Source organism: Erinaceus europaeus, chromosome 7 (genome assembly GCF_950295315.1).
Source record: "Erinaceus europaeus chromosome 7, mEriEur2.1, whole genome shotgun sequence".
Lineage (NCBI taxonomy): Eukaryota > Metazoa > Chordata > Mammalia > Eulipotyphla > Erinaceidae > Erinaceus > Erinaceus europaeus.
In genome coordinates this window covers 127,521,900-127,548,092 of record NC_080168.1, presented here as the reverse complement: position 1 = coordinate 127,548,092, position 26,193 = coordinate 127,521,900, and the positions used below count along the sequence as shown (strand labels likewise).

At 47.0% G+C, this 26,193-nt stretch overlaps 1 protein-coding gene across 4 annotated transcripts in view; it reads left to right on the top strand.

Annotated features, from left to right (window-relative positions):
* Positions 1-26,193, top strand: part of TMCC3 (transmembrane and coiled-coil domain family 3) — a 306,581-nt gene that overhangs the window by 213,258 nt on the left and 67,130 nt on the right. Inside the window, exon 1 of one of the 4 annotated variants that reach the window (XM_007523195.3) lies at positions 5,282-5,656. The exons of 2 other annotated variants lie outside the window; for them this stretch is intronic. In XM_007523195.3, coding sequence (XP_007523257.1) covers positions 5,579-5,656 — 78 coding nt within the window. In that variant the 5' untranslated portion in view covers positions 5,282-5,578. Of the gene's footprint in view, positions 1-5,281; positions 5,657-6,139; positions 6,306-26,193 lie in introns of those variants that run through there. One more of the 4 variants, XM_060195561.1, reaches the window with a different exon arrangement.

Genomic DNA, 26,193 nt, shown 5'->3' with positions numbered 1-26,193 from the left:
CTACACTTACATAGGTAATGTACTTTTCAGGCACTGGTTAAGTGCACATGCCACTATGCAGAAGGACCTGGGTTCAAGCCCCCAGTCTCCATTACAGAGGGAAAGCTTCACAAGCAGTGAAGCAGATCTGCTGGTGTCTTTCTGCCTCTCTTTCTCTCTTGACCACCCCCCCCAATTTCTCTCTGTCCTACCAAGTAAAATAATGTTTAAAAGTTAAAAAAGTAATGTACTTACTATAACCATAAGGAGAGAGGGGGGAAAAAAGTCAAGTACCAAGCAAAGGCAGGAGAAAAACCCAGAGATGAACTCAGCTTTTCAGACTGTATCTTGGTAGGGTTAAATTGATAGGACTTCAGTTAGTGATAACAGAGTGCCTGGCCATTCTGTCAGGCTTTATGATGTTATTTCTGATGTCAGGATGTTATTATTGTTTGAGAAGGTGGACCCATTGGTGACCTGACTTCTGGGGTAAAGGATCCCCTCATTACTAATCTATCCTTGAGACTTTGTTGCCCTAAAAAAGTAAATAAGAAAAGTGTATGTGTGAAAGAGTTAATATATATTCTAATATCTTTTCCCCAGTGGATTCTTTTTGCCTTTCCACAATATTTATTTCATTTAAAATTTTTTAAATATTTATTTACTCTTTTGTTGCCCTTGTTTTTTTTTAATTATTGTAGTAGTAGTTATTATTGTTGTTGTTATTGATGTCGTCGTTGTTGGATAGGACAGAGAGAAATGGAGAGAGAAGGGGAAGACAGAGAGCAGGAGAGAAAGACAGACACCTGCAGACCTGCTCCACCGCCTGTGAAGCGACTCCCCTGCAGGTGGGGAGCCGGGGGCTCAAACCAGGATCCTTACGCCAATCTTTGTGCTTAATATTTATTTCATTTTATTAATATAAAGTTGATTGAGCCTTGGCCATATTCTGAAATTTGGGTATACCATCCACTGCATTTCTTAATTAATTAATTAATTAATTAATTTAATGTGTGTGTGCTCTTTTTTACCAGAACACTGATCAGCTCTGGCTTATTATGGTGGTGTGAGGGATTGAACCTGGGACTTTGGAGCTCAGGCATGAGAACTTCTTTGTATAACCATTATGCTACCTATCCTCGCCCCTATTTATTTTTGATTGCTGCCAGGGTTATCACTGGGGCTCTGTTCAGGCACTATGAATTCATGACGCCTGGCGGCCACTTTTTCCTTTTTTTAATTTAATTTAATTTCTACTTAATTTTTATTTGACAGGACAGAGAGAAATTGAGAGGGAAGGAAAGAAAGAGAGGGAACGAGAAAGACAGACCCCTGCAGACCTGCTTCACTGCTTATGAAACGTCCTCCCTGCATGTGGGAATGGAGGCTCGAACCCAGACCCTTGAGCATCATGATATGTGCGCTTAATCCAGTGTGCAACCACTGGCCCCAGTAATGGTTTCATTCTGTATCTTTGTTCCCCTAAAGTGGTAAGTGTTTACTCTTAATATCTTAAGCTTCATATGAATAGACTCTTACAGTGCACAGTTTTATGTTAAGTTGTTCTTTGGTTTCTCAGTATTATTTGCAAAATTCATCCATATTAGTTTTCTTAGCTCCGGTTTTATGGCTTGTTTTCCTTTAATACTATTTCTTTTCATAGGCAGACATTTAAAATTTTTTTTAAAAAAATTTATTAGTTCATAAGAAAGATAGGAGAGAGAGAAAGAACCAGATATCATTCTGGTACTTGTGCTGCTGGGGATTGAACTCGGGACCTCATGGTTGAGAATCCAGTGTTTTATCCACTGTGCCACCTCCCAGACCATGACATTTTTAAAATTTTTATGTGGTAAATACTTTTTGTGTCTTGCATTTTATGAATTGAGATCATAATAGTTTACTCTTACTTTCTTCTAACAGTTTTAAAAGTTTTTTTTTCCCCCCTTTATGCCTTCAATCTATCTGGTATTGATTTTTGTGTATGCTCTGAGGTGGAGGTTTTTTTTTAATTGAAAAGCCAGAGTATGCTACTCTACTCCTTTGATTTAAAATGTCCAAATCTTCTCAACTTCCTCAGGTGACAAAATCAAAGTCCTTAACTGAAGTGATTTAAATAGCGTATATGATCCAGCCCTTTGAAATGTCTCTGATGTCATCATCTTCTTCCATCTTCCTAGTGACTCCTTACCTTTCTTGAGCACTCTCCAAATACTTCTGCTTCAGGACCTGTGTACTTTCTGTTCTTCCTGCTTGGAATTCACAGTTCTCTGCTCAATCATTTTATCATGAGGCCTTATCTAGCCACCCTCGCTAAAATCTCTCTCACACACAGTTTGATAAATCTGACATCTCTGTGCTTTAGGAGAAATCACCTAAAAACCTCTGTGACTCTGCTGTGATTGTGTTTGTTGTTTATGTGCACATACACGGAGAGGTTGCCTGCAAGTGCTGGTTTAGGTCAGCTGTTCACACGGCGGGTTGAGCGCACACATTGCCACGTCCAAGGACCCCAGTTCAAGCCTCCATTGTCCTCATCATTCTCATCTACACAAGTGGCCAAGCACGTCTGCAGGTGTTTATCTTCTCACTCCCTACCCCCAAACCCCAATTTATCTCTGTCTTACCATATAAAATAGGAGGAAAAAAAGAAAGAAAAAAATGACTGTGGGAGTGGTGTATTGATAGTGTTGGCACTGATAACCCTGGTGGCAATAAATAAAATAAAGTAAAAGTGCTGGTTTAGTTTCTTGGATAGTTTTAAGACTAGGTGGAGTTTTCTGACTCTCTTAGATTAATTATAGTAAGTTTGCTCTATTTAATTTTTTAAAATTTTACTTTTTGGATAATCTATGCTTATAATATAAATGTTCATGTTTAAAATGTATATTCAATAAGAAATAAACCCCTCTTGTCTCTTTGTTCTAACCACCTAGTTCCCCATTCTTGCCATCATTTCATTTAAAAAAATTTTTTATATTTATTTATTTATTTTTCCCTTTTTGTTGCCCTTGTTTTTTTATTGTTGTTGTGGTTATTATTGCTGTTGTTGATGTCATTTGTTGTTGGATAGGACAGAGAGAAATGGAGAGAGGAGGGTAAGACAGAGAGGGGGAAGAGAAAGACACCTGCAGACCTGCTTCACCGCTTGTGAAGCAACTCCCCTGCAGGTGGGGAGCCAGTGGCTTGAACCAGGATCTTTACGCCAGTCCTTGGGCTTCACATGGTGTACTACTACCCAACTCCCATCATTTTTTAAAAGATTTTATTTATTTACTAATGAGAAAGGTAGGAGGAGAGAGAAAGAACCAGACATCACCTTGGTACATGTCCTGCTGGGGACTGAACTCAGGACCTCATGCTTGAGAGTCCAATGCTTTATCTACTGCGTCACCTCCTGGGCCATCCATCAATACACACACACACACACACACACACACACACACACACACACACACATTTATTTCCACCCAGGGTTAATGCTGGGACTCAGTGCTGGCACTGCAAATCTACCACTCCTAGAACCATTTTTTCTTTTGTCTCTCTCTCTCTTTCTTTCTGTTTCTAATTTTTATTAGCTAGAACAGAAAGAAACTGAGAGAGGAGTGAGATACAGAGAGGAAGAGACAGACCTGCAGACCTGCTTCACTCCTTGTGAAGCATGCACTCCTACAGGTGGAGAGTGGGGCTTGATCTGGCTCCTTACACCTGGTAATATGTACGCTTAACAGAGTGTGCCACCACCAGACCCCTCCATCAGTTTCTTATATATTTCTTTAGTTTCTTGTTTACCCTGCTAGATCCATGTTATTTGTATATATGTATTTGAATTTATTGTTTCTACATACATGATGAAGTATCCTATTAATAATGTTAGAAATATTTCTATAAGAATGCTAACTCTGTTTCTAGAACTTCCTCATGCTATTATAACCATCTGATAGTCTGCTGGATAGATATTTAATGATTTAGTCTCCTTTGGAAGGGCACTTAGATTATTCTCAATCCTTGCAACGGCCTTCTAACCCGTGCCCCTTCTTACCCATCTTTAATCAGTGCCTCACTTAGCTATCAAATGTATCTCTGTAAGGGTTTATTCTAGCAGTTATTTCTCTGGCCCAAACCTCCAGCATTTGCTCAATAGCCAAAAATTAAGGTTGAACTACTTTTTTCTTTTCCCAGAGCAGCTCTGGCTTATGGCCATGTGGGGGACTTAACCTTGGACTTGGGAGCCTCAGTAATGAGAGTCTATTTGCATAACCATTATGCTATCTGCTCTCCACCTGAGTATAGTTTATTAACCATGAGAGCAGATACCTGCACTAAATAGCTTCCACCTGCATTTTTCTCAGCTGTGTTCCTGGAAACACCACCTAAATTGATAATTTGAAGTTTTCCAACTGTACCATTTAAAAATGTTTTAAAATTCATTTTCATACGAGATGCATAGACTTGAGAGAAATGCCGGAACACCACTCTCGTAGATGCAGAGCCTGGAACTCACCCTCCACTGGGATAGGCCCAGAGCCTAGCACTTCGTGTTGATGAGCTCCATTCTTTTCCCTGTACCATCACTGTTCCCCCACCCCAGCCTTTTGAAAGGGAAGAGCCAAGGCCTCCTTCCTTCTAGGCTGGCCCCCTTGCCCTCTAACTCCTCACTGGAGCAGTTGCACTTCTCAGTATTACAGCCCAGTCTCCACTACGCCAGCTGCCATGCCAGAAAGTGAGCTTTCTGGATGTTGATTTAGATCATCTGCATAGTTTCCCCCATCAGTCTTTGTCTCTTCTAGATTCTAAATTCCTTGGGGTCAGGGATTGTTCTCTGGAAGTTAGGAAAGCCTAAAAAAGATGTCCTGACTTCCAAGTAGCTTATGGCATAAGGGTGGGCCAGAATGCAAACTAAAATACACAGTACCAAGAGGTCTTTGCTGCAAGACTGAGGAGACAGCGTAGGGGTCATGCAGACAGACCTTCATCTCCGGCACCAAACATTCCCAGCCCGAGCCAGCACCACCAGCAGGCAGAGTTTAGCTGTGCTCCAGTGACAGATAAAGCAAACAAACATCTTTGCTTAAGTGCAAGTGTGTACAATGCTCCATCAGTAGAATCCTAAGAAAAATGTAGTTTTTTTTTTTTTAAATCTTTGCTCTCCAACTCAGGGTCTGGCCCATAGTAACTGCTATTAAAAAAAAAAAAATGTAAGGAAGCATTTAAGGCAAGCCTCAGCATCTTGCTAGAAATTCATCTTATCAGCAACATCCAAGCAAGTCAACACATAGCATGGAGGCAGCTCAGCTTTTGAGGGGGAAACGGGGCCCGGGTGGGATGGAGCTTCTGCGGGGGCGGGGGGCGGGGGGCTGAGAGGTCGCACCTGGAGGGGGCGCGCGGGGGGCGCGCGGGGGGCGGAGACTCGCTCGCTCCCGCCCCGCCTCCCCCACGCGGCGGCGGAGTCGGCGGGCGGCGCAGCTCGGCGCGGCCGCTAGGGTGTCGGCCGCTGGGGTGTCTGTCGGCAGCTGCCGCGGCCCGCGCCGCCTTCTCGGCCGCGTCTTCCGGCCCGAGCCGCCCCGGCAGGCTGGAAAGTTGGGGTGCGGGCGCCGACATGCCCGGCAGCGACACGGCGCTCACCGTGGACCGGACCTACTCCGACCCGGGCCGGCAGCAGCGCTGCAGGAACCGGGTGAGCGGCGAGGCCGGCCGGGCTGGGGTCCTCCCGCGTCCCGTCCCGCCGCCTCTCCTCCCTTGCTGCCCAGGCCGGGCTAGAGACGGGGGCGGCGGGGGCGGGCGGCGGAGTCTAGTCGGCGGCCCGGGACCCCCGGTCGCGGAGGGGCAGAGCCTGCGGCTCCTGGGGCTGGACTGCCCGCCCGCCGGTCCCGCAGCCCGCAGCCCGGAGCCCCGAGCCCCGCCGCCAGGGAGCGCCCGCGAGGGAGTTCCGCCGCCCTGGCTCCGGGCTCCCGGCTCCAGATCCCTGGCTTCTGGCCCCCGGCTCCCGACCCCCGGCTCCCCTCCCGGCTCCCGGCTCCAGATCCCCGGCTCTTGGCCCCGGCTCCTGGCCCCCGGCCCCCGGCCCCCGGCTCCCGGTCCCCGCGGCTCCCGGCCCCCCGGCCGGGACGAGCCCGCGCGGGTGCCGAGCGCCCCGGGGACCCCCGGCTCCGAGCAGGTGGCCCAGCGCTGGCGGCCGGCCGGGGCGCGGGGAGGAGGCGGCGCCCGGGCTGCCGGGTGTCCCGCGGCCACCGCGCCCGGTTCAGCCCGGGAGAAAAGTCGGGCTTCGCGCCGCCGCTCCGGAGTTTCCAGCCGAGCGTTGCAGGCGCCTCTCCATTATTTGCAGGGTAATTTGCTGTTGCCGCTTTTGGCTGTGGGCGAAAATAGCTCTTTCGAGCTTGCTGCAGAGAGGAGCGCACGGTGCTGTATGGGAAAGGCGGAGGCCGCCACGCTGGCCCCGGCCCCGGCCCCGGCCCCGGCCAGGAGGGCACCCCCACCCCTCCCCGCCCGCCCCTGATACCTTTGTCCTTCTTGGCCGTGGGTCGTGGAGCCCGGGCCAGCTCAGCTCTGCTGTCCGTCCGTTCTCTTGGCTGCTAAATGTGCCAGTTGGAAGGGTCCTGCCTCCACCTTGGTGTTTGTTCTGGCGGCAGGTAGGGGCGCCTGTTCTTGGCTCAGCATTCTGGGCGCCTCTGCCTCCCTGTGGAGTTGAGATGGGCGCAGATATTCCAGTCGCAGGTGTGTGGGGTGGCGCCCCGTGCAGGTTTGGGTGGGCAGGAATGTTCAGCACCATCAGCTGCTGCAGAAGGTGTAACTGAGCCTTGAGTATACACACCCGTGCTGCCATTAACATCTGCTGGTCCACTTAGCAGAATGGTCTTGGGTTTGTACAGGTGGGGTGTGTGCCTGGTGGGATAGTGCTTAGCTGCACACACTCCAATTCTCTTACTTCCCACCCCAAAGAATACGTTTCTAGTTTGCACTTTTTAAAAGGTTTCATAGCAGTACATTATGAAAATAGCCAGAAACTCCCAGTGCAGAGCAGGGGACTGAACGCCAGGCCTCAGATATGCAAGTCTTGTGCTCTGCTGCTGCAGAAAAAGCTGTCAGAAAACTCCAGTAGGAAGAAAGCATTGATTAAGGACACGATTCTGTCGTTGGTTAGAAGTTCTTCAAAGGATGGCTTCAGGTCTGTATAGTTAACCGGAAAGAAAGGCCGGGATATTTTCCTGACACACTGTGCTTGGAGTCTGTATAGTCCTCATTGCCGTTGACTGGAGCAGTATGAGACCTAGAAAACGTGTTGAAGCTTTTCTTGTCCCAGTTGTGACAAGTTTTGTGTCAACAGCAAAATTAGTAAGTCGTTGTGAGGCCACGGAATCAGTTTGACAAAACTGACCCCTCAAGATTTGTGGAGTGATGGTGAAGTGTTTACCTCAACGTAGATGAAAAGTGAGGAAGCAGTTTGTAACTTCTTTCCGACTTTGTCTCTGCCACCTCTGCTGCGTCCCATTCCCAGACCCATCTTTTCTGGAAAGATATCACAACCTAATGGGAAACGAGTTTTTCTTCTTCTGATTTTTAAAATTATGTTGACAGCATTTTACCAGGGGCGATTTTGAACAGCCAGGGCTTATCCTGCACTGGCCTACTTACCCACAGATCTTCTTGTGAGCAGATGACAGGAAAGACGGTATTCATAAATACAGGGCAAATACGGTAACTCTGCTTTCTCTTAGGGCTTGTTCTCCCCCCCCCCCCTTTACTGAAAGAGACCAGTGTCAGGGTTGGAACCTACAGCCTTAATGCTGACCCAGTCCCAGTTTTCTTTATGGTTTTCATAACATTCTCCTCTACCTTACTTTATAGTAATAATACAATATAGTGTTTTTAAGAAGTTTATTAATGGACTGTTTACGTCGTGTGCAAGGTTTCTGGCCACGACAGACTGTAAGGAAAGTTTTTGAGTCTTTAGGAGTTATGAGTTTTTGACACATAATCTCTGTGCCACCATCACCACCCCACCCCTGTTAAGAGTGGCTGTACATTATTGTTTAGTTTATTTTACCATTGCCACCAGAGTTATTGTGGGGCTTTGATACCTGCAGGATAAATCCATCCCTCCTGGTGGCCACCTTTCCTCCTCCTCCTTCCTCTTCCTCTTCTTCCTCTTTCTTTTTCTTTCTTCCTTTCTTTCTCCTGATAGGAAAGAGAAGAGTGGGGAGGAGAGATAAGCAAGGAGAGATAGAGAGACATCTACAGTGCTGCTGTACCACTCAAGAAGCCTCCCCACTGCAGGTGGGGATCAGGGTCTTGAACCCAGATCCTGTGTATGCTAACATATGCACTTAAGCAGGTATACCACTGTCTGGTTCCCACATGATTAACTTAAAGACTTACTTTGGGTGGTGGTGGTGGTGCACATATCATGCACAAGGACCCAGGTCCTAGCCCTTGCTCCCCACCTGCAGGGCGTCTGCCTTCCTCTCTCCCCGCATCTTTCCATCCTCTCTCTCAACTTCTCTCAGTCATAGTCAATAAAAATTAGAAAGAGAGGGCAACAAAAGGGAATAAATAAGTAAATATTAAAAAAAATAAAATAAAACTTAGAAAGAGGAAAAGGGGGGAAGGATTAGCTGCCTGGAGTAGGTTTGTAGTGCCTGTACCAAGCCACAGCTATAACACTGGTAGCAATAATTAAAAAAATGGAGCGAGAACAGAGCTTTGCTTCAGCGCATGCAGTCAGAGGTCAAGCCCAGAGCCTCACTCGTGTAAGTCCTGCTCCCCTCCTCTGAGCCAGCCACCCCCCCCCCCTTGACTGGACATCGTTTTCGCTAGCATGGAGGTACCTACTTTGTAAACAGACTGCGTATTAAAGTCGTTTGCTATATGCATTACTGTAAATTAGCTTTTTGGACCAATGGAGCCTAGTGAAGACTAAAAATCTGACTGAAAGGGCAGTAGTTGCAAGTCCTATTGCCGTGATGCTGAGATCCCTGATTAATTTCCTTGACCGTCTGTTTTTACAGTCTATTTGTTGCGGGAGTAAGGGCTAGAGGGAACCAGTGGAGAATTTGTAAACTCATGAGAACTTCTCTCAAGTGGACCCAGAGTAATTTGCAGCCTGTGCTGCAGGCAGCAATAAGCTGGGTGGAATGAAGGAGAAACAGCAGTGATTTTCCTGCGCAGAAAGGTATCTCATTAAATGACTGCAGCTTTTGTTTGCGAAACACATTTCGCTACGTCTGCCAAGGCTTGTTTTCCTCACCCCCGAAGTATGTGGTGCAAAAAGAAACCATCAGTTCCATCAGTTGTGTGAGGGGTCAATTTCTTGATGCCAGTCTTCTTTGGCAGTGTACCCTCTAAGATGAACCATTCTGTGGACTCCCTGGGCAAATTAACTCTCCTGAAACCATTAAGAAGGACTGGACCTGCATGTGGAGGGTCGATTAGCCTCTCAGAGTTAAGCTGCTTCCTCCCAGGACAGGGCTAAGACTCCATGATCAGGTCCTCGGTTACTGAATAGTCAGTGTTTCAGTTCACACTTGATACCCTGTTAAGATAGCAAGGAAAACACACTTGTTTCTTGCTGAGTTGCTTAAGCCTCTGAGATTGGCACAATAATGAGGCAGTGCATTATTTTAACATCACAGAACTCTATTTTTAATAGCCAGGTGGACTAACCCAGATTCTGCCACATCTTCCCCTCACCCCGTGAAAATGCAGTATATCGAATGAATTCTGTGGTTGTCTCTGTGCCAACAAGTGAGGGTCATTCACATTTTTAAGTTCATTGGGGTAACACTCAAAAATGACCCAGGTTAACTCTGTACATGGACCTCCCTCTACTGTAAGTGAAATGTGCATAATTAGAATCTTACTTTATTCTCCCCTGTCCTAGATAGTTAAAGCCTATCGTCCCCCCCCCCCACCTTGTGTGTTTAATGGTTTACCGGGCAGTTGTCACAAGGGTACTGTCTTATCTCAAAAGTACAAATTGGTCCAACCCTGTGGAAAATAGTGTGGAGATTTCTCTCTTTTGAAAAAATTGTTATTTATTATTGGATAGAGACAGACATTGAGAAGGGAAAGGGAGATGAGGAGGGAGAGAGAGAGACACCTGCAGCCCTGCTCCACCACTTGTGAAGCTTTCCCCCTGTAGCTGGGGACCAGGGGCTTGAACCTGGGTCCTTGCGCACTGTAATGTGAGCGCTTAACCAGGTGAGCCACCTCCTCGCCTGTCTGGAGGTTTCTCGAAATGCTAGAATTGGACCTACTCACGACCCAATAGTTCCACCTGGGGATCTATCCAGAGGAAGCCAAGACATCCATCTGAAGAGATCTGTGCACATCTGTATGAAAGAAAGGCATCATCTTTTTAAGAATACAGGCCATCGACTTTCTAGCCAGTGTCGGGTTTTGAGTAAGCAGTCATGTGTGAACTAAATTCATATTAGTTCTCATTTCAAATGGCCAGAGGTATCACCATCAGCCCCTGGCTCTTCACGCTTCTCACCTGTGTGACCAGGGCAGGGTCTAACCTTCCAGAGACCCCAGACCATCCTCGTGTCCAAGAAGTGATAACATTCCCTGCTGCTATTCCCAGATAATATTCCAGGAGTGACAGTGAGTCTTTCATTAAGAGAGAATTTATTTATTTTTTAAAGGTTGTGTATATATTTCAGCACTGGATACTGTTATCCATGTGTAAGGTGGATATTGGAAGGCTGTCTTAGCCTGTCTCTAACCTATTAGCCATTCCCTTGGGTCTTTCCTTTCCTTCTTGGGTTTTTTATTTTATTTAAGAATTTTTTTCAAATATTTATTTATTTATTTATTCCCTTTTGTTGCCCTTTGTTTTATTGTTGTAGTCATTATTGATGTCGTTGTTGGCTAGGACAGAGAGAAATGGAGAGAGGAGGGGAAGACTGAGAGGAGGAGAGAAAGACAGACACCTGCAGACCTGCTTCACCGCCTGTGAAGCGACTCCCCTGCAGGTGGGGAGCCGGAGGGCTCGAACCGGGATCCTCACGCCTGTCCATGTGCTCTGCGCCACCTGCGCTTAACCCGTTGTGCTACCGCCCGACTCCCAGGGGTTTTTTATTTGTATTATTATTTTTTTTTCCCACCAGGGCAATTGCTGGAACTTGGTGCCTGTGCAACTCCAGCACTCCTGGTGACTATTTTCCCCTTTCTTTTTTTTTTAATATTTTATTTTTATTTATTTATTCCCTTTTGTTGCCCTTGTTGTTTTATTGTTGTAGTTATTATTGATGTCGTCGTTGTTGGATAGGACAGAGAGAAATGGAGAGAGGAGGGGAAGACTGAGAGGAGGAGAGAAAGACAGACACCTGCAGACCTGCTTCACCGCCTGTGAAGCGACTCCCCTGCAGGTGGGGAGCCAGGGTTCGAACCGGGATCCTTATGCCGGTCCTTGTGCTTTGCGCCACCTGCGCTTAACCCGCTGCGCTACAGCCCAACTCCCTATTTTCCCCTTTCTTTAAACTAGAGATTCAGAGGCAGGTAGAGAGAGCCAGAGAAAAAGAAATGTTTGCTGCACTGCCCCGCTGCTCTTACAGCGCCCCCCCCCACCCCCGACCCTCCCTGCAAGCGGGGAACAGGGACTTAGACCCAGGTCCTGGAGCAAGGCAATGTGTGCCTTCTACTGAGTGTGTCACCCTCCGGGCCCCAGGCTCTTCTTTACCTTTAGAATTGGTTCCTCCAAGGCCCCCCAAATGTCTCCCCTTGGCATAGTTACTTTTGACCCCAAGTGCTCCCTCCCGTGGTCCCACCGACTTCTATCCCACCCTGCCTGCAAGGACCAGGTTATTCCGTCTGCGGGGCCTGTGTCACAGACTAACCCCTAGAAGCTCAGTCTCCCTAGCATGTGACCTTCAACCTCTCAGGTCCTAAGCCTTCGCTCCCTCGTTCACACCCTGGGGGTATGGCAAGATACAGATGCAGTGATGTCTGAGCTGTGTCAGGTGGACGGTCAAAGCTCAAAGGATAATGGCCATTTTTGTTACTGCTGTGTAAGAAAGTTGGGTAAGTTTAAAACTGGGGAAGTTACGTGGAGAGACCTTCCTGAGTTTTGAGCAATTTGTACCTCTCTGTCACAGTGTGTGTGCACATGTTTGCTCCTTTGCTTGTTTTCAAACTTCAGACTCTAGCACTCCGAGAGCTCCTTTCTGTTGCTGGGAGCCGTCTCCTTGAGAACTGCTGGTCACTGTTCCACGCCCCAGGAAGACCGTCTGGCCTCCAGGGCTGCTTTGCCACCAGGGCTGTTGCTGAGGGCTTGTTGCCTGTGGGGTGATTCCACCACTCACAGTGGCCATCCCCCCCCCCCTTTTTATTTTTACTTGATAGGACAGAGAGACATTGAGAGGAGAAGGGAAGATAGAGGAGGAGAGACCAAGAGACACCTGCAGCTCTGCTTCACCACTTGGGAAACGTCCCCCTGCAGTTGGGGAACCAGGGTTTGTACCTGGCAGCATGTGTGCTGAACTCTGTGTACTGCCACTCAGCTCCTTCAGGAAGCTTATTTGGTAATTTATACTAAGTCATACTTGTGGCTCTAGGAAATGCCCTCCTTTTTTTCTGAAAGAAATGTAGATTTATATAATAAGAACAGATTCTGGACTGGCCAGAGAGCTCACCTGGATAACACACCTGTCTGCCATGCCCCAGTCCTCACTGTGCTCGGAGGGGGAGCTGTGACGTGTCCTCTTGCCTCTGTGGATCTGAATAAGTTGGGTTGGTGGGCAAGGGGTGGTGGCCTGGAGCGGTGAAGCCCAGTGAAAATGACAGAAACCAAAAGCCACTGGTGAAACCTGTGTGGGGCAGGCTTGCCACCTGGCACGTCACCGGTGCTGGCGCTTGGCGTCAGATCCCGAACTGTAATGGCCCCTGGCAGTCAAGAAGATGATGCCACAGCTCTTCCTGCAGTGGAAATAGTTAGGCAGTGATGCAACAAGTTAAAGATGGCATGCTTATGCCCCAGGCAGGGACTCTGGTGAATGGGCGCAGACTTCTGTAGGTGACACTGACCTGCTGAAGCGATAGACCAAGTAGTCTGTGAGTCGGCTTTTAACCAGCGGTTCGTGTGCGACTAAGGCGATATTTAAAGGGCTGCTGAATAATGTTGACAGTCTCAAATCAGATTTTTCTTTAATGTAGCTTGGCTAGATGGGTCAAGAATGAGGGAGAGAGAGAGAGAGAGAGAGAGAGAGAGAGAGAGTGTGTGTGTGTGTGTGTGTGTGTGTGTGTGTTGGGCTGTGCTTTGCTGTGTGTGTGTGTGTGTGTGGTTGTGTGGTTGTGTGTTGGGCTGTGCTTTGCTGCAAGCTCACTGGTTCTCTTTAGAGCACAAATTGCCAGCCACCAGCTGCTGGTCATATCCGCCGTGGAACACTGAGACATCTGCTACCAAGCAGGATGGCAAGATGTATTTTGCTTCTGAATTTCCAGGACTGCTGTTTGGTCAGAAATCGACTTTCATCTTGTCTTAAGGAGAAGCTGTCACTCCCAGGCCTGCTGTTCCTTAGTTGTGTTTTTATGTTGTCAGTGGAGGGGGCGGTGAGAAGAAAGGACGAGAACCATGAATCACTGCACCGTGAATCAGAATCAGAACGAGGACTTGATCCTCCTTAGGAAAGAGACAGGGTACTTGATCTGTGCATCATCCACCAGCTTTCATTGACTGGGGATTGAGGGCTGGGGATCTCCTTGGGGAAACAATTCTTCTTTGCTACTTCTCTTTGAGGAAGCAAAAAGAAGTGGTCCGGGAGGTGGTGCGTGGACAAAATGCTTGACTCTCAAGTGTGAGGTCCTGAGTTCACACCCTGGCAGCACATGTACCGGAGTGATGTCTGGTTCTTTCTCTCCTCCTGTCTTTCTCATTAATCAATAAATAAAATCTTTTAATAAAATAAAAAAGGAAGCAAAAAGAACATAAGAGTGCAGTAGCAGTGCTGACGGCTAGCGTGTTCATACAGCATACCAGGCGTGCTTTTAAGCACTTCACGTGTACAGCCTCCTCCTCCTTTATCTTTTGCCACCAGTGTATCACTGGGTTTGGTGCTGGCACTACAAATCCACTGCTCCCAGTGGCAATATATATTTGCCTCCAGGGTTATTGCAGGGGCTCGGTGCCTGCACTACAAATCCACTGCTCCTGGAGGATATTTTTTCCCTTTTGTTGCCCTTGTTGTTTATTGTTGTTGTTATTATTGTTATTGCTGTTGTTGTTGTTAGATAGGACAGAGAGAAATAGAGAGGGGAAGGGAAGACGGGGGTGGGGGGGAGAGAAAGACAGACACCTGCAGACCTGTTTCACTGCCTGTGAAGCGACTCCCCTGCAGGTGGGGAGCCAGCGACTCGAACCGGGATCCTTGCACTGGTCCTTGTGCTTTGCCCCGTGTTCGCTTAACCCGCTGCGCTAACGCCCACCCCCTTTTTCTAAACATTATTTTTTTTTGAGTATTTAGGTAAGACAAAGAGAAATTGAGAGGGGAGGGGATATAGAGAGGAGGAGAAACAAAGACACCGGCAGACCTGCTTCACCGCTCATGAAGTGTCCCCCTGTAGGGGGGGAGCCGGGCCCCAACCCAGGTCTTTGCTCGTGGTGAAACGTGCGTCTAACCAGGTGCTGCCCGTCCCCAGTGTACAGTCTGCTTACAGCCTGCCACAGTAGCCTGTTTATACTCGCATCTTTCAGGTGAAGGTGTGAGGCCCAGGCGGGTTATCTGTCCACAGACCTGTGGTGATTGGGGAATGACAAGAGGTGGGTGTGCTGAACCAGGTCTAAGCCAGAGCTTGTGTTTTCACCGCTGCCTGCCGTCTGTCACTCAGGTAGGTGGCTAGGAGAGCTGCTGGCTGAGTTACCTGCTGAGTGCTTGGAGATGGATGTGCTCAACTTCTGCAAGTCGGGCCCCGTCTATTCAGCCTGGCCAGGCTGTGTGGTCCTCGTGGCATGGCGTTTAGTCAGGCTTGCACTGGCCACAGGCCCCGAGCGGGCTCCTGGTGATGCATGAGCTCAAGTCATAGCTTAGGAACTGTTGATAATGCTGAGGATAGGAGAATTCTGCTTGGGGTTTGGGGAAATCTTCAAAAAGCTTTTCAGTGGTTCTCAGGAACCACCTTCTGCTCTGACATGTGGTCTCTGGAGGACCATCAGTGAGAGCCGGTGATGCGGCGCTTCCTTGGGGAAACTGAGTCATAATCTGGCCTGGCCCTCGCTCTTCTGTAGAACTCTATCTGCACTGGACCGAAGCTTGGCTTCTCATAGTTAAGGCAGGGCGTAGAAACAGAAGCAGTGACAGGAGCCAGACCTCCCACCTTCTGTGCCCCTTAGAGATCTTTGGGCCACACTCCCAGAGGGGTAAAGAATAGGGAAGTTTCCAATGGAGGGGATGGGATGCAGAACTCTGGTGGTTAGTAAATCACTGATAATAATAAAAAACCTAAAACCAAAAAAAAAAAAAAAAAAGGAGGAAAAAAAAGTCAGCCTCGAAGACTTTACCATGGAGGAACCAGAGAGTGTAGACCCCCAGGGAGCACTCCTTTTGCAGAGACAGAAAAGTGACACCCCACCAGATTGCACCCCGTGAGAGGATCCAGACTGGCTAGATCCAACTCCACTATATCAGTTTCTTGTAAAGAGGATTCTTTAAAAGAAAATCCATTAAAGAAAAGAGTTCTTTCAGCACAAGGACCGGCGTAAGGATCCCGGTTCGAGCCCCTGGCTCCTCACTTGCAGGGGAGTCGCTTCACAGGGGGTGAAGCAGGTCTGCAGGTGTCTGTCTTTCTCTCCTCCTCTGTCTTCCCCTCCTCTCTCCATTTCTCTCTGTCTTATCCAACAATGACGACATCAGTAACAACAACAACAATAAAACAAGGGCAACAAAAGGGAATAAGTAAATAAAAAGAGAATGCTTTCAAAGGAAGCTACTTTAAATATTTTAAAATATCAAATTGATTGCTAAATTACATGGGATAGGCATTTTAAGTAGGTAGAATGGGAATTTTAAATTATTTTAAGTAGAAAAATCAATAACAGGTTTTAAATTTTAAAAATTTTGAGCTTTCTAGGTTTAAAAAAAGAAGTGGATGAACTAAGGTTAGACCACTCATTTTCCTTGGATCTCTTTGCAGGTTTCTGGTGAGGCTGGGGGCTGGGAGGAATGGCAGCAGTGCAGATCTCATATCTTAGACCACGTGGCTGTGCTGGGTCTCCTGCCATTTTGTTTTTAATTATTCATTCTTAATTCTTCTTTAATTGTCTTCTTTTCGCCTCATCTGAGGCTCCCAGCTGAATTTTAAAGAGACAGAAAGAGGGAGAGACACCACAGGACAGCTTTCCCCAGTGCTAAGGGGGTGGGTGGTGAGGTTCAGACCTGGGTTATATGAATAACAAGACGGGCACCTGCCCAGGTGTGCTAGTTTGCCAGCCCTTATCATGTTTTAAAAATTCTCACCAGGATTACTGACGAATCTGTCAGCTCCTAGTGGCCATTTTCCCCCTTTTATTTCATAGGACAGAGCCATTGGAAGGGGAGGGCAAGTAAAGAGGAGAAGCAGTACCTGGAGCGCCTGGTCACTTCTTGTGAAACTTACATCCTGCAGTTGGGGACTGGGGGCTTGAACTCCAGTCCTTGCGTGTGTCACATGCATGCTCAACTGGGTGTGCCACTGCCTGGCCCTGTTACTGTCATAAAAAATAGTTCTGCAAAATGAGTCCATCTTTGTTTTGACTCTATGCACTGTATACCTCCCAGGCCACTTGGCTCACTCTCCTGAGCCCACCCACCCGCCCTGGTTTCTGGTCAGTACTTTTCTGATCCAGCTTGTCTCCAAGCCAGATGCCTGGGAAGCTTTCTCAAACCCTACTCTTCCCCACCCCGCATGTGCTTTACTTACTCAAGTTACCCCCAGCTAACTCTCTCTCTTTCTCTCCACCTTCTCGCCTGCCTTGCTTCTGGCTCTGTGGATCAGAGTGCAGGTGAAGAGTGTGGGCTCTGGAGTCAGACTTGATTTTCAGGTCCTCCACTTACTGGAGGTGTGAGCAGCCTGGAGAAGCGGCCTTGGGAAACAAACCCCTTAGGGACGTGGCGTCACTGGCTGCTCACCGGTTCCCCAGACCCCAGTCATTCCCACACCTACACACTGCCTCATGCCACCTGGACTTTCATTTACTTGCTGCTTCTACATCCGCTCACTCCTCAACACGTACGTGAGCGCTTTACAGCATCAGCGCTGCTGTCCCTCCTGTCTGGCCTGGAGCCCCGAGAGCTGTTAGCTGTGACCCTGTGCTACCTGCTTTAAGGTTGTTTTTTAATTTAATTTGGTTCTGGGGAGGAACCTGGGGACTTAAGCATTTGCAACACCTCTGAGCTGCTTCTGCTGCACAGTCTTTTAAGATATTTTATTTTTTATGAGATAGAATGAAAAAGAGGAGAGACGGCAGCACCACAGCACCACTCAGTCCCAGCATGCTCTGTGCTAGAGATCCAGCCCGGGGCTTCGAACATGCAGGTCCTGCGCCTGGCATTTTTCAGTCTGTTGGACTGTCAAGAAAGTCATGACCTATTTTTGCATAGAAAAAATAGGTTTCCTGGAGCATGATGGCAGAGGGGGACCTAGGCTGGGTTAGAGTGTTACGTGGAAAACTGAGAAATATTACACATGTACCAACTACTGTATTTTACTGTCAACTATAAACCATTAATTCTCCCAGTAAAGAAAAATAGAAAAAGTGTGTGTGTGTGTGTGTGTGTGTGTGTGTGTGTGTGTGCGCGCAATTTTTATTTGATTTTATTCCCACCAGGGTTGTTGCTGGGACTTGGTGCCGGCACTACAAATCTACTGCTCCTGGCAGCCCTTTTTTTCCATTCATTCATTCATTCATTCATTCATTCATTGCATTATACTTGATAGGCCAGAGAAAAATTGAGAGGCAAGGGAGAGACACCTGCAGACCTCCCTACAAATGGGAAGTTGGGAGCTCAAGCCCTGTTCCTTGTGCGTGGTAATCTGTGCCCTCAACCTGATGCCACCCCCCCGCCTGGCTCCCCAATAGGTGTGTGTAGTGGGGAACAGCGGGAGAGACCCCACAGATCTACCCCAGCATCCGTGGAGTTCCTCCCCTTCGTGCTATCCGTACTGTGTGAGGGGTCAGGTGCAGGTCCTCAGGCATGGTAAGCTGTGCATATTACCCACCAAACCTTGTTTTAGGTCATTCAGGTAATCCAGAATCATTTAGGGAAACGCTGCTCTTCATCTCGTCTCTAATTTATTTCATTCTTTTTTTAAAATCCTGTTTTAAAGACCTGTAGCCTACTAAGTAGGGTGTGTGTGTGTGTGTGTGTGTGTGTGTGTGTGTGTTGCCCTTTATGCATTGTGAAAATTGGATAATTTTGGATTTGGGGAAGAGGAGCTAACTCAGCTGATTTGAAGACAGTTTTCTCTGGGCACAAGGAGGGTGGGGAAGTAGATATGTGTCATACCTGCTTTAGCCTGCGTCTCCAGATTCCCAGTGGATGACCTGAAGGAGACTGAGACAATGAGAGGCCCTCAGTTGAAGAATGAAACACCCTGGAGGCGTGGACATCTTGGGCAAGGACAGAAAGCGGGCAAGTGGAGAAGACGCTTAAGCTATGTTTTCCTGAAGGGAAGCTGGACCTAAAAGTTGTGTGTGGCTTATTGTGATGGGAGGAAATTAAGCGGTGCCTTGAGCTGCAGTCCTGGACTGAAGTTGGATACAAACGGTTGCCCAGAAGTTAAGTGTGTCCTTTGTGAATGCTACGCTTCAGCACCTCAATATGTTTACTCCAGAGTATGTGACTGTGTGTTGGGCCCAAAAGGTCCCTTCTACTCAGCTTTGGTAAAAGTGTTGTGGTAAGCCTCCTGGTAGCCTGGAACTCAACGCCAGAGTCAGTGGTGTGCTATTTTAATCTCACTAATTGGAACAGGTGGCCGCTCTTGGAGACTGAATCACTGCCTGGCATAGACTTTAATTTATCTGTAAATCTGAAGCCCTTTCAGTGAGAGCTGTTGGGACAAAGCTCTTGCAAGCTTCAGCCGTTCAAAGCACAGAAGACCGAGAGGGAGATGGAAGAGGGACACTTTGATAGTTTGCTGCTTTGACTAAGTTCTTAAATGTTGACTTGAGCTAGTGAAGAAATATGGAGAGTAGCTTGTCCAGCCTCTTGGGAAGTCCACTTATATTTTTCCAGAGGAGCCAGATGAATTTTTTAAAATTTATTCCCTTTTGTTGCCCTTGTTGTTTTTTTGTTGTTGTAGTTATTGTTGTTATTGTTGTTGTCGTTGTTGGATAGGGCAGAGAGAAATGGAGAGAGGAGGGGAAGACAGAGAGGGGGAGAGACAGACAGACACCTGCAGACCTGCTTCACTGCCTGTGAAGTGACTCCCCTGCAGGTGGGGAGCCGGGGGCTGGAACCGGGATCCTTACCCAGGTCCTTGTGCTTTGCGCCACCTGCGCTTAACCACTGCACTACCGCTAAAATGAATCTTAAGTATGGTCTCAAGGGGACTTGATGTTGTCCTCATGTTTTTATAGGTGTTCGCACATCTGCAGGCATGAACTGATGGGTGTGCCTACGTGATTCAACTCACTAACAATTGCGGCTGTTTTAGCTCCATTAACACACCTCTGATGAAATCCCAGATGGCCTCCCACGGCCACCCAAGTGTGAGCTTTGGGTAGTGTCCTGTCAGTATCCTGCTTTAAGTCCTTCAGCGGGGCAGAATTCCACCTTTGTAGCCTGGCACGCAGAGCTGCATCCAACCCTTGACTTTGACCTACTCTCAGCCCTTGAACTCTGACCTTATTTCTTGGATTTCCTGAGTCATGTTTCTGCTCCAGTGTCTCACATAGGGACAGCTATGGTCCTTTTCTTTTCTCACCCCCCCCCATTTCCCTTTATTTATTTCAGATAGAGTCAGGGAGAAATTGAGTGGGAAGGGGAAATGAAGAGATGGGGGTGGGGGAGAGGCCCCCGCAGCGCTGTTTCCTGCAGGGGGACACTGGAGCCTTGAACCCGGGTCCTTGCGTACTGCAATGTGTGTGCTCTTTACCAGGTGTCCCACTGCCTGGTCCCTGCTGTGTGCAGAGCCTGGTACACACTGGCTTGTTAGGAAAGTGATGAGATATTTTTGCATAGAAAAATAAATCATGACTTTGCTGACAATCCAACAGTTGTCAGTACTATTGCTATATAATACACACACACACACACACACGCACACGCACACGCACACGCACACGCACACACACACACACGTGCAGTAGTACCAAGCAAAGGAACGTGGGTATGTTGTGATGTTGTGAGATTGCTCCGTGGACTTAAGCTGTAAGACACTCTGCTCCTGATCCGCATCAAAGCAGATCACTAGACTTTGTTTTAATTTATGGATTGGATTCCAAATTTTAAATTTTAATTTATGGATTGGGGTGTTCCATAGTTTATGTTGTCATTTCTTTATTTACAAAAGGACATGTAGATTGCTTCTAGCCTTTGCTTATTATAGATACTTTAATAACTATCTTCAGAATGCCTTTTTTTTTGCACATTTTTCAGAATTCTTTTCTAAAATATCTGTATTTCCTTATTATTAGATAGAGACAGGGAGAAATTGAGAGGGGATGGGAGATAGTGAGTAAAAGAGGCAAGGAGACACCTGCAGCCCTGCTTCACTTGTGAAGCTTTCCACCTGCAGGTGGGGGCCCGGGGCTTGAACCTGGGTCCTAGTGCACTGTAACACATGTGCACTCCTGGATGAGCCGCCTGCCAGCTCCCCTGTAACTTTTTTTAATTTGCATTTTTCTTGATACAAATGAGGTTGTGGGGGTGGGGGAGGAAAGCCGGTCTCCCAATTCCCCCAATTCCCAATTCCCTTGGGTGTTTGTAGCATTTACGTGGATCAGATTGCACATACTTAAAACACTTTGTTACAAATTGCCTGTTTCTGCATTCTCACCGTTTGCCTACTGGGTTATATTTAGTAATTTTTAAAATCTGGTTATAGAAGTGTTTTCCTTACTAAATAAGTGGCCCATAGTGCGCCCTCCACTTCTCATTCAAGCCTTACTAATTTCCTGCTGTTATGTGACAGACCGCTCCAGACCCAGCACATTCAAACATACCTGTTGATCCCATCGGGCCCGCCATGGGCCGGGCGTCCCGCCTGCTGCCTGCATCCTGGGAGTTCCGGCAGCCTGAAGTCAGGATGGCGGCCAGGACCGTGGTCTCAGGCCTCCGGCACGTGGGACTCTTTCCCAGACTCACCGCTTATTTACTCAGTCAGGTCCTTGCAGATGTGACTCAGGCCTCCATCTGCCGAGATGATGCCTGTCTTGTGGTTTTGTCCACGACATGGCGGTTTGTTTCCTCAAGACCAGTGAGAGTCTGTTGCCTTTTGTTTCTGGGCTCTAGGCCTTCTTCTAAGGGTTCACGTGATTAGGTCAAGCTCACCCGGCTAATCTGCCTTTGGTTAATGGAAGGATTAAGGCCCTTCATTGAGTCTGTAAAACTTTTGTACCTTTGCCATATAAGGCGATCTAGGCCTGGGAGCAGAACTCCATTCTGCTCAGCAGTCTTGCTCACACACAGGAAGGAGGTCATGCAGGGTGTGTACCCAGTAGGTAGGGCTCGTAGGCACCATCTTAGGGTACCTAGATGCCATGCACACTTGAGGATATGCCTTGTCTGTCTGTGCTAAGCATAGACCAGTACTTGGTGAACACTGACTGAATGTCAACCTGAAGTCGTCACGAGGAAACTAAGTTGGAGAGGACGGGCAGTGGCACACCGGGCTGAGCGCACACATTACCTGGCCTCAAGCCCCGCTTCCCACCTGTAGGAGGGACGCTTCATGCGCTTTGCAGCAGGTCTACAGGTGTCTGTTGTTCTCTCTCCCACTCTGTCTCCCCCCACACATGCACACACATGCTCCTAGTTGCTCTGTCCTATCTACTAAAAACAAAGGGAAAAAATGGCTGCATTTTTTTCTGCAGGCACAATGGATTTATGGCGCCTGCACTGAACCTCCAACAACCCTGATGGCAATAATAAAAAAAGGAAGAAAGAATGTAAGCTGGGGAGACAGCGAGATGTAAAGTTTAGCAGTAGAACACAGGCCTTGCAAGCCTGAGGTCTCTGATTCAGCCCCCAGTAGCACATATGCCAGAGCTGAATGAAGCTCTAGCTCCTCCCTCCCTGTCTCTGGCACTAAGGTTGTTGCTGGGGCCTGGTGCCTGTACTGTGATACCTCTTCACATCTAGAGGAGCTTTGCCCCTCTAGATGGAGACCAGGGGCTTGAACTCAGGTCCCTGGGCATGGTGAAGTGTGTACTGTACTGTACTGAGTAAGCCACCACCTAGCCCTCTCTGGGTTTTCTTACCCTTCTTTATCATTCTCTTCTCTATTTCATAAGCAGAAACGGGGGGGGGGGGAGAGAGAGACAGACAGACAGACAGACTTGCAGCCCTGCTTCACCACTCATGGAGCTTTCTCCTTGCAGGTGGGGACCAGGGGCTTGAACTTGGATCCTTGCACATTGTAATGTGTGCGCTTAACCAGGTGCGCCACTGCCTGACCTCCAGCAAATAACATTTTTTATAAGAAAGTTTTTTCTGTCTATATGTTTGTGTTATTCCGAGAATGGCCTTTAATATTTTGAGATTCTTTTCTAAAAGCAAAAAATAATGGCCTGTTTTTTCTAATATAGTTTACTTTTTTATTAGTATGTATTTCTACCTGTGATCGAGTTAGAATAGGGCTCCCTTTCAGATACCTACAGTTATCCCTGCACTGCTTTCCTCTGTCCATACTTATAGTCCATATTTATAGATTCATTTTTACAAATTTGTACTTTTTATTAGTGTTTTTGTTCGAGAGAGAGAGAGACTCACAACACGAAGCTTCCTTCAATGTGGTGAAGGCTGGGTTTGAACCTGGGTCACACACATGGCAGAGCAACACACTATCCAAGTAAGCTTATTTTGTCAGCCTGTTTTTTTTGTTTGTTTTGTTTTGTTTTGTTTTTTGCTTTGAAACCCAAACCAGGTTTCAGTCAGAAACATTTTGAGAATTTTGGTCCACACTTAGAAACTTTCCAGTCGGGGTGATCCTGACATCTGCACAGCAAGGAAGGGCCCACAGGCGAAAGCTTGCTTTATGTTCACAGTCTGTGTTTAGATTTCTTTTGGACAGAAGTTACCTTTCAGCAGTTCTCTTTAACATAGACTTCTAGCTGCCCTCACAGCAGGGAGAGTGAGGAGTCAGCCTTCGCTGTCCCCGAGAACAGCAGCCCCGGGTCCCTGTGCTCTGCTGGCTACCGACCCAGGACCCTCTCCCTCAGTAGGCGCTGGGAGACTTAAGGGGAATTCAGCCAGATGTCAAGTTTCTAGTTAATACGACTTTTTTCTTTTCGTTTTAGTTACCCTGGTGGCTCAGCAAATATCAAGAGCTATGGAGGGGTGGTTTGTGCACCTGTGTTAGTTGTGGAGCTGTCCACCTGCCTCGTAATCCGAGCCTGTCTCACACAGTGAGAAGCTGAAAGTGCATAAGCTGTGCCCAGAAGCAGCACTTCCCACGGCATAACCTGACCTAAGAGCATGCGCGTGAGGGAGTGAATCTGCTCTTGGTGAACATGCTGTGCTTGGGATCAGCGTTGTGCTTGTAAAAGCTTTCTTTTTTTTTTTTCCCTCCAGGGTTATTGCTGGACTCGGTGCCTGCACCATGAATCCACCGCTCCTGGAGGCCATTTCTCCCCCCTTTTTTGTTGCCCTTGTTGTTGTAGCCTCGTTGTGGTTATCATTATTACCATTGTTGATGTTGTTGGATAGGACAGAGAGAAATGGAGAGAGGAGGGGAAGACAGAGAGGGGGAGAGAAAGACAGACACCTGCAGACCCGCTTCACCGCCTGTGGAGTGACCCCCCTGCAGGTGGGGAGCCGGGGGCCCGAACCGGGATCCTTACGCTGGTCCTTGCGCTTTGCGCCACGTGCGCCCAACCCACTGCGCCCAACCCACTGCGCCACCGCCCAATCCCCTGTAAAAACCTCCTGATTTAAGCAGACTACCACGTAAGATTTGTTGTGTAAGGCCAGCCAGAGAATACCTCTTATGCTGTGCAGTTTGGCCTGAATTGGTGCCTTTTGGGTACGTACATGAGCACTAAAGTTAAAGCGAGAGTCGTCTTTCATTCAGCCAGGTCGGGTCATTATGTCCAGTTTCTATCTGGGGAACTTTTATTTATACTCAGATCATCTGTCAAGTCCTTGCACTTAAAAAGGCACTACTGTTTTGCTGGGTAGGATCATATTATAAACTCTTCCCTTGAGAAGTTTCTCTGGTCCACTGGCCACCTAAAATGATTTTAGTAGAAAGGAAGTTTTTGAGGGCCTGGAGGCTCAAGTTAAGCTCTTAAAGATGCCTTGTAGTTGGCTGTTTAAGGACATTTTGCAGACAACACTTTTTGGTGCCTATATTTCTCTACAGAAGAGAGGAGATGGTAGTGGCAATTATGTGGAGTTGTACCCCTCTTATCATATGGTTCTGTTAGTGTTTCCTTTTTATAAATTAAAAAAAAACCAGGTATGTTTGGTATACACTAATAAAAATGTTCATCAAAAGAAAGTTATTAGAAGTAGATGAGATAAACTGTAAATTCAGATACTTTCTCAACTCCCATTTTTAAATAATTTGTCCCACATTTGGGGTAATTTTAATGACAGAGCCACTAAGTAAGAATGACAGTGTGCTTTCACATGGTAGACACTAAACCTATTTGATGTTTTCTGATGCTCTTGGCATTTCAGAAAGCTTCGTGTGGTAGTAAATATCTCCTTAGTTTATTTACAGTGGCCTAAAATGAGCCTGATTGTTTTTCTAGGGCACTTACCTTATTAAATTCTTAGTGCATTTTAATTTTAAGTTTATATTTGCTTTGGTTGTTTAAGGTTGAAGTTAATGACCTTTGGAATTACATGCAGTGACCTCAGATTGCAAAATTATAATGTAATAAAATAACTCATGAGAAAAAAAAAGACAGCTTACACCCTAATTAAAAAGTAAACCAGATTCATAGCAGGAAGACAGTTCTGAGCATGAGAAAAGAACACATTAAATAATTAACCGAGTAGTTATGATCAAATGGCAAGTAGACAAAGTTAATTGCTAAATGCTTCAAATGTAGAAGATACATCTAGAAATGATACACATACATGTACTCTCTAGACTGAATAGGTGCTGACATTTTTCCATATTTGTGTCAGATTTCTCTCACTTAATTTTCAGACATAAGTGGTCTGAGATAGCACTAATTGGCTACCTTTTCCCTCTGAGCTTCTCAGCAGTTTCCATAACCTGAAATTTCATTTCTTGTTTTTATAAATTGGATGGATCCGTAAGCGATGTGTAATATTACATTTACATAAATGGCATATCCTGTACCTTACTATCTTTGTCAGCATAATAACACGGTGGTTTAAAATTCCTCCCCGTTTTATTTATTTATTTATTTTCCCTCCAGGGTTATTGCTGGGGCTCAGTGCCTGCACCATGAATCCACTGCTCCTGGAGGCCATTTCCTCCCCTTTTTTGTTGCCCTTGTTGTAGCCTTGTTGTGGTTATTATTGTTGTTGTTGATGTCACTCATTGTTGGATAGGACAGAGAGAAATGGAGAGAGGAGGGGAAGGTAGAAAGGGGAGAGAAAGACAGACACCTGCAGACCTGCTTCACCGCCTGTGAAGCGACTCCCCTGCAGGTGGGGAGCCGGGGGCACGAACCGGGATCCTTCCACCGGTCCTTGCATTTTGCACCACATGCATTTAACCTGCTGCGCTATTGCCCTACTGCTCGAACCCCCCTCCCCATTTTTTAAACTAATGTACAATACCTTCTTAACTGAGCCAGGGTGTGTTTAAAGCATTCTCTTGGTGTGCAGGCAGGCTGACTAAGAAGGCCTTTATGTTTGTAGGAGAATTTCTCTAGAGAAGGAGCTAGAAGTGACATTGCTAGGGCAGACTAAGGAAGAAGAATGTCTACACCATTGTCAGAGGTTCTTAAGTGCTTTTGTAAGTAACTACATGTGCACTAGTGATTTTTTTTTAAATACACCTTAACATCTAGAAATAGAAAAAAAAGTCAAAATGATGCTGGATTTTGTGTAGGTGTTGAGTAGTATTTGTCTGAAGTTTGTGTGCATTTTTTATTTT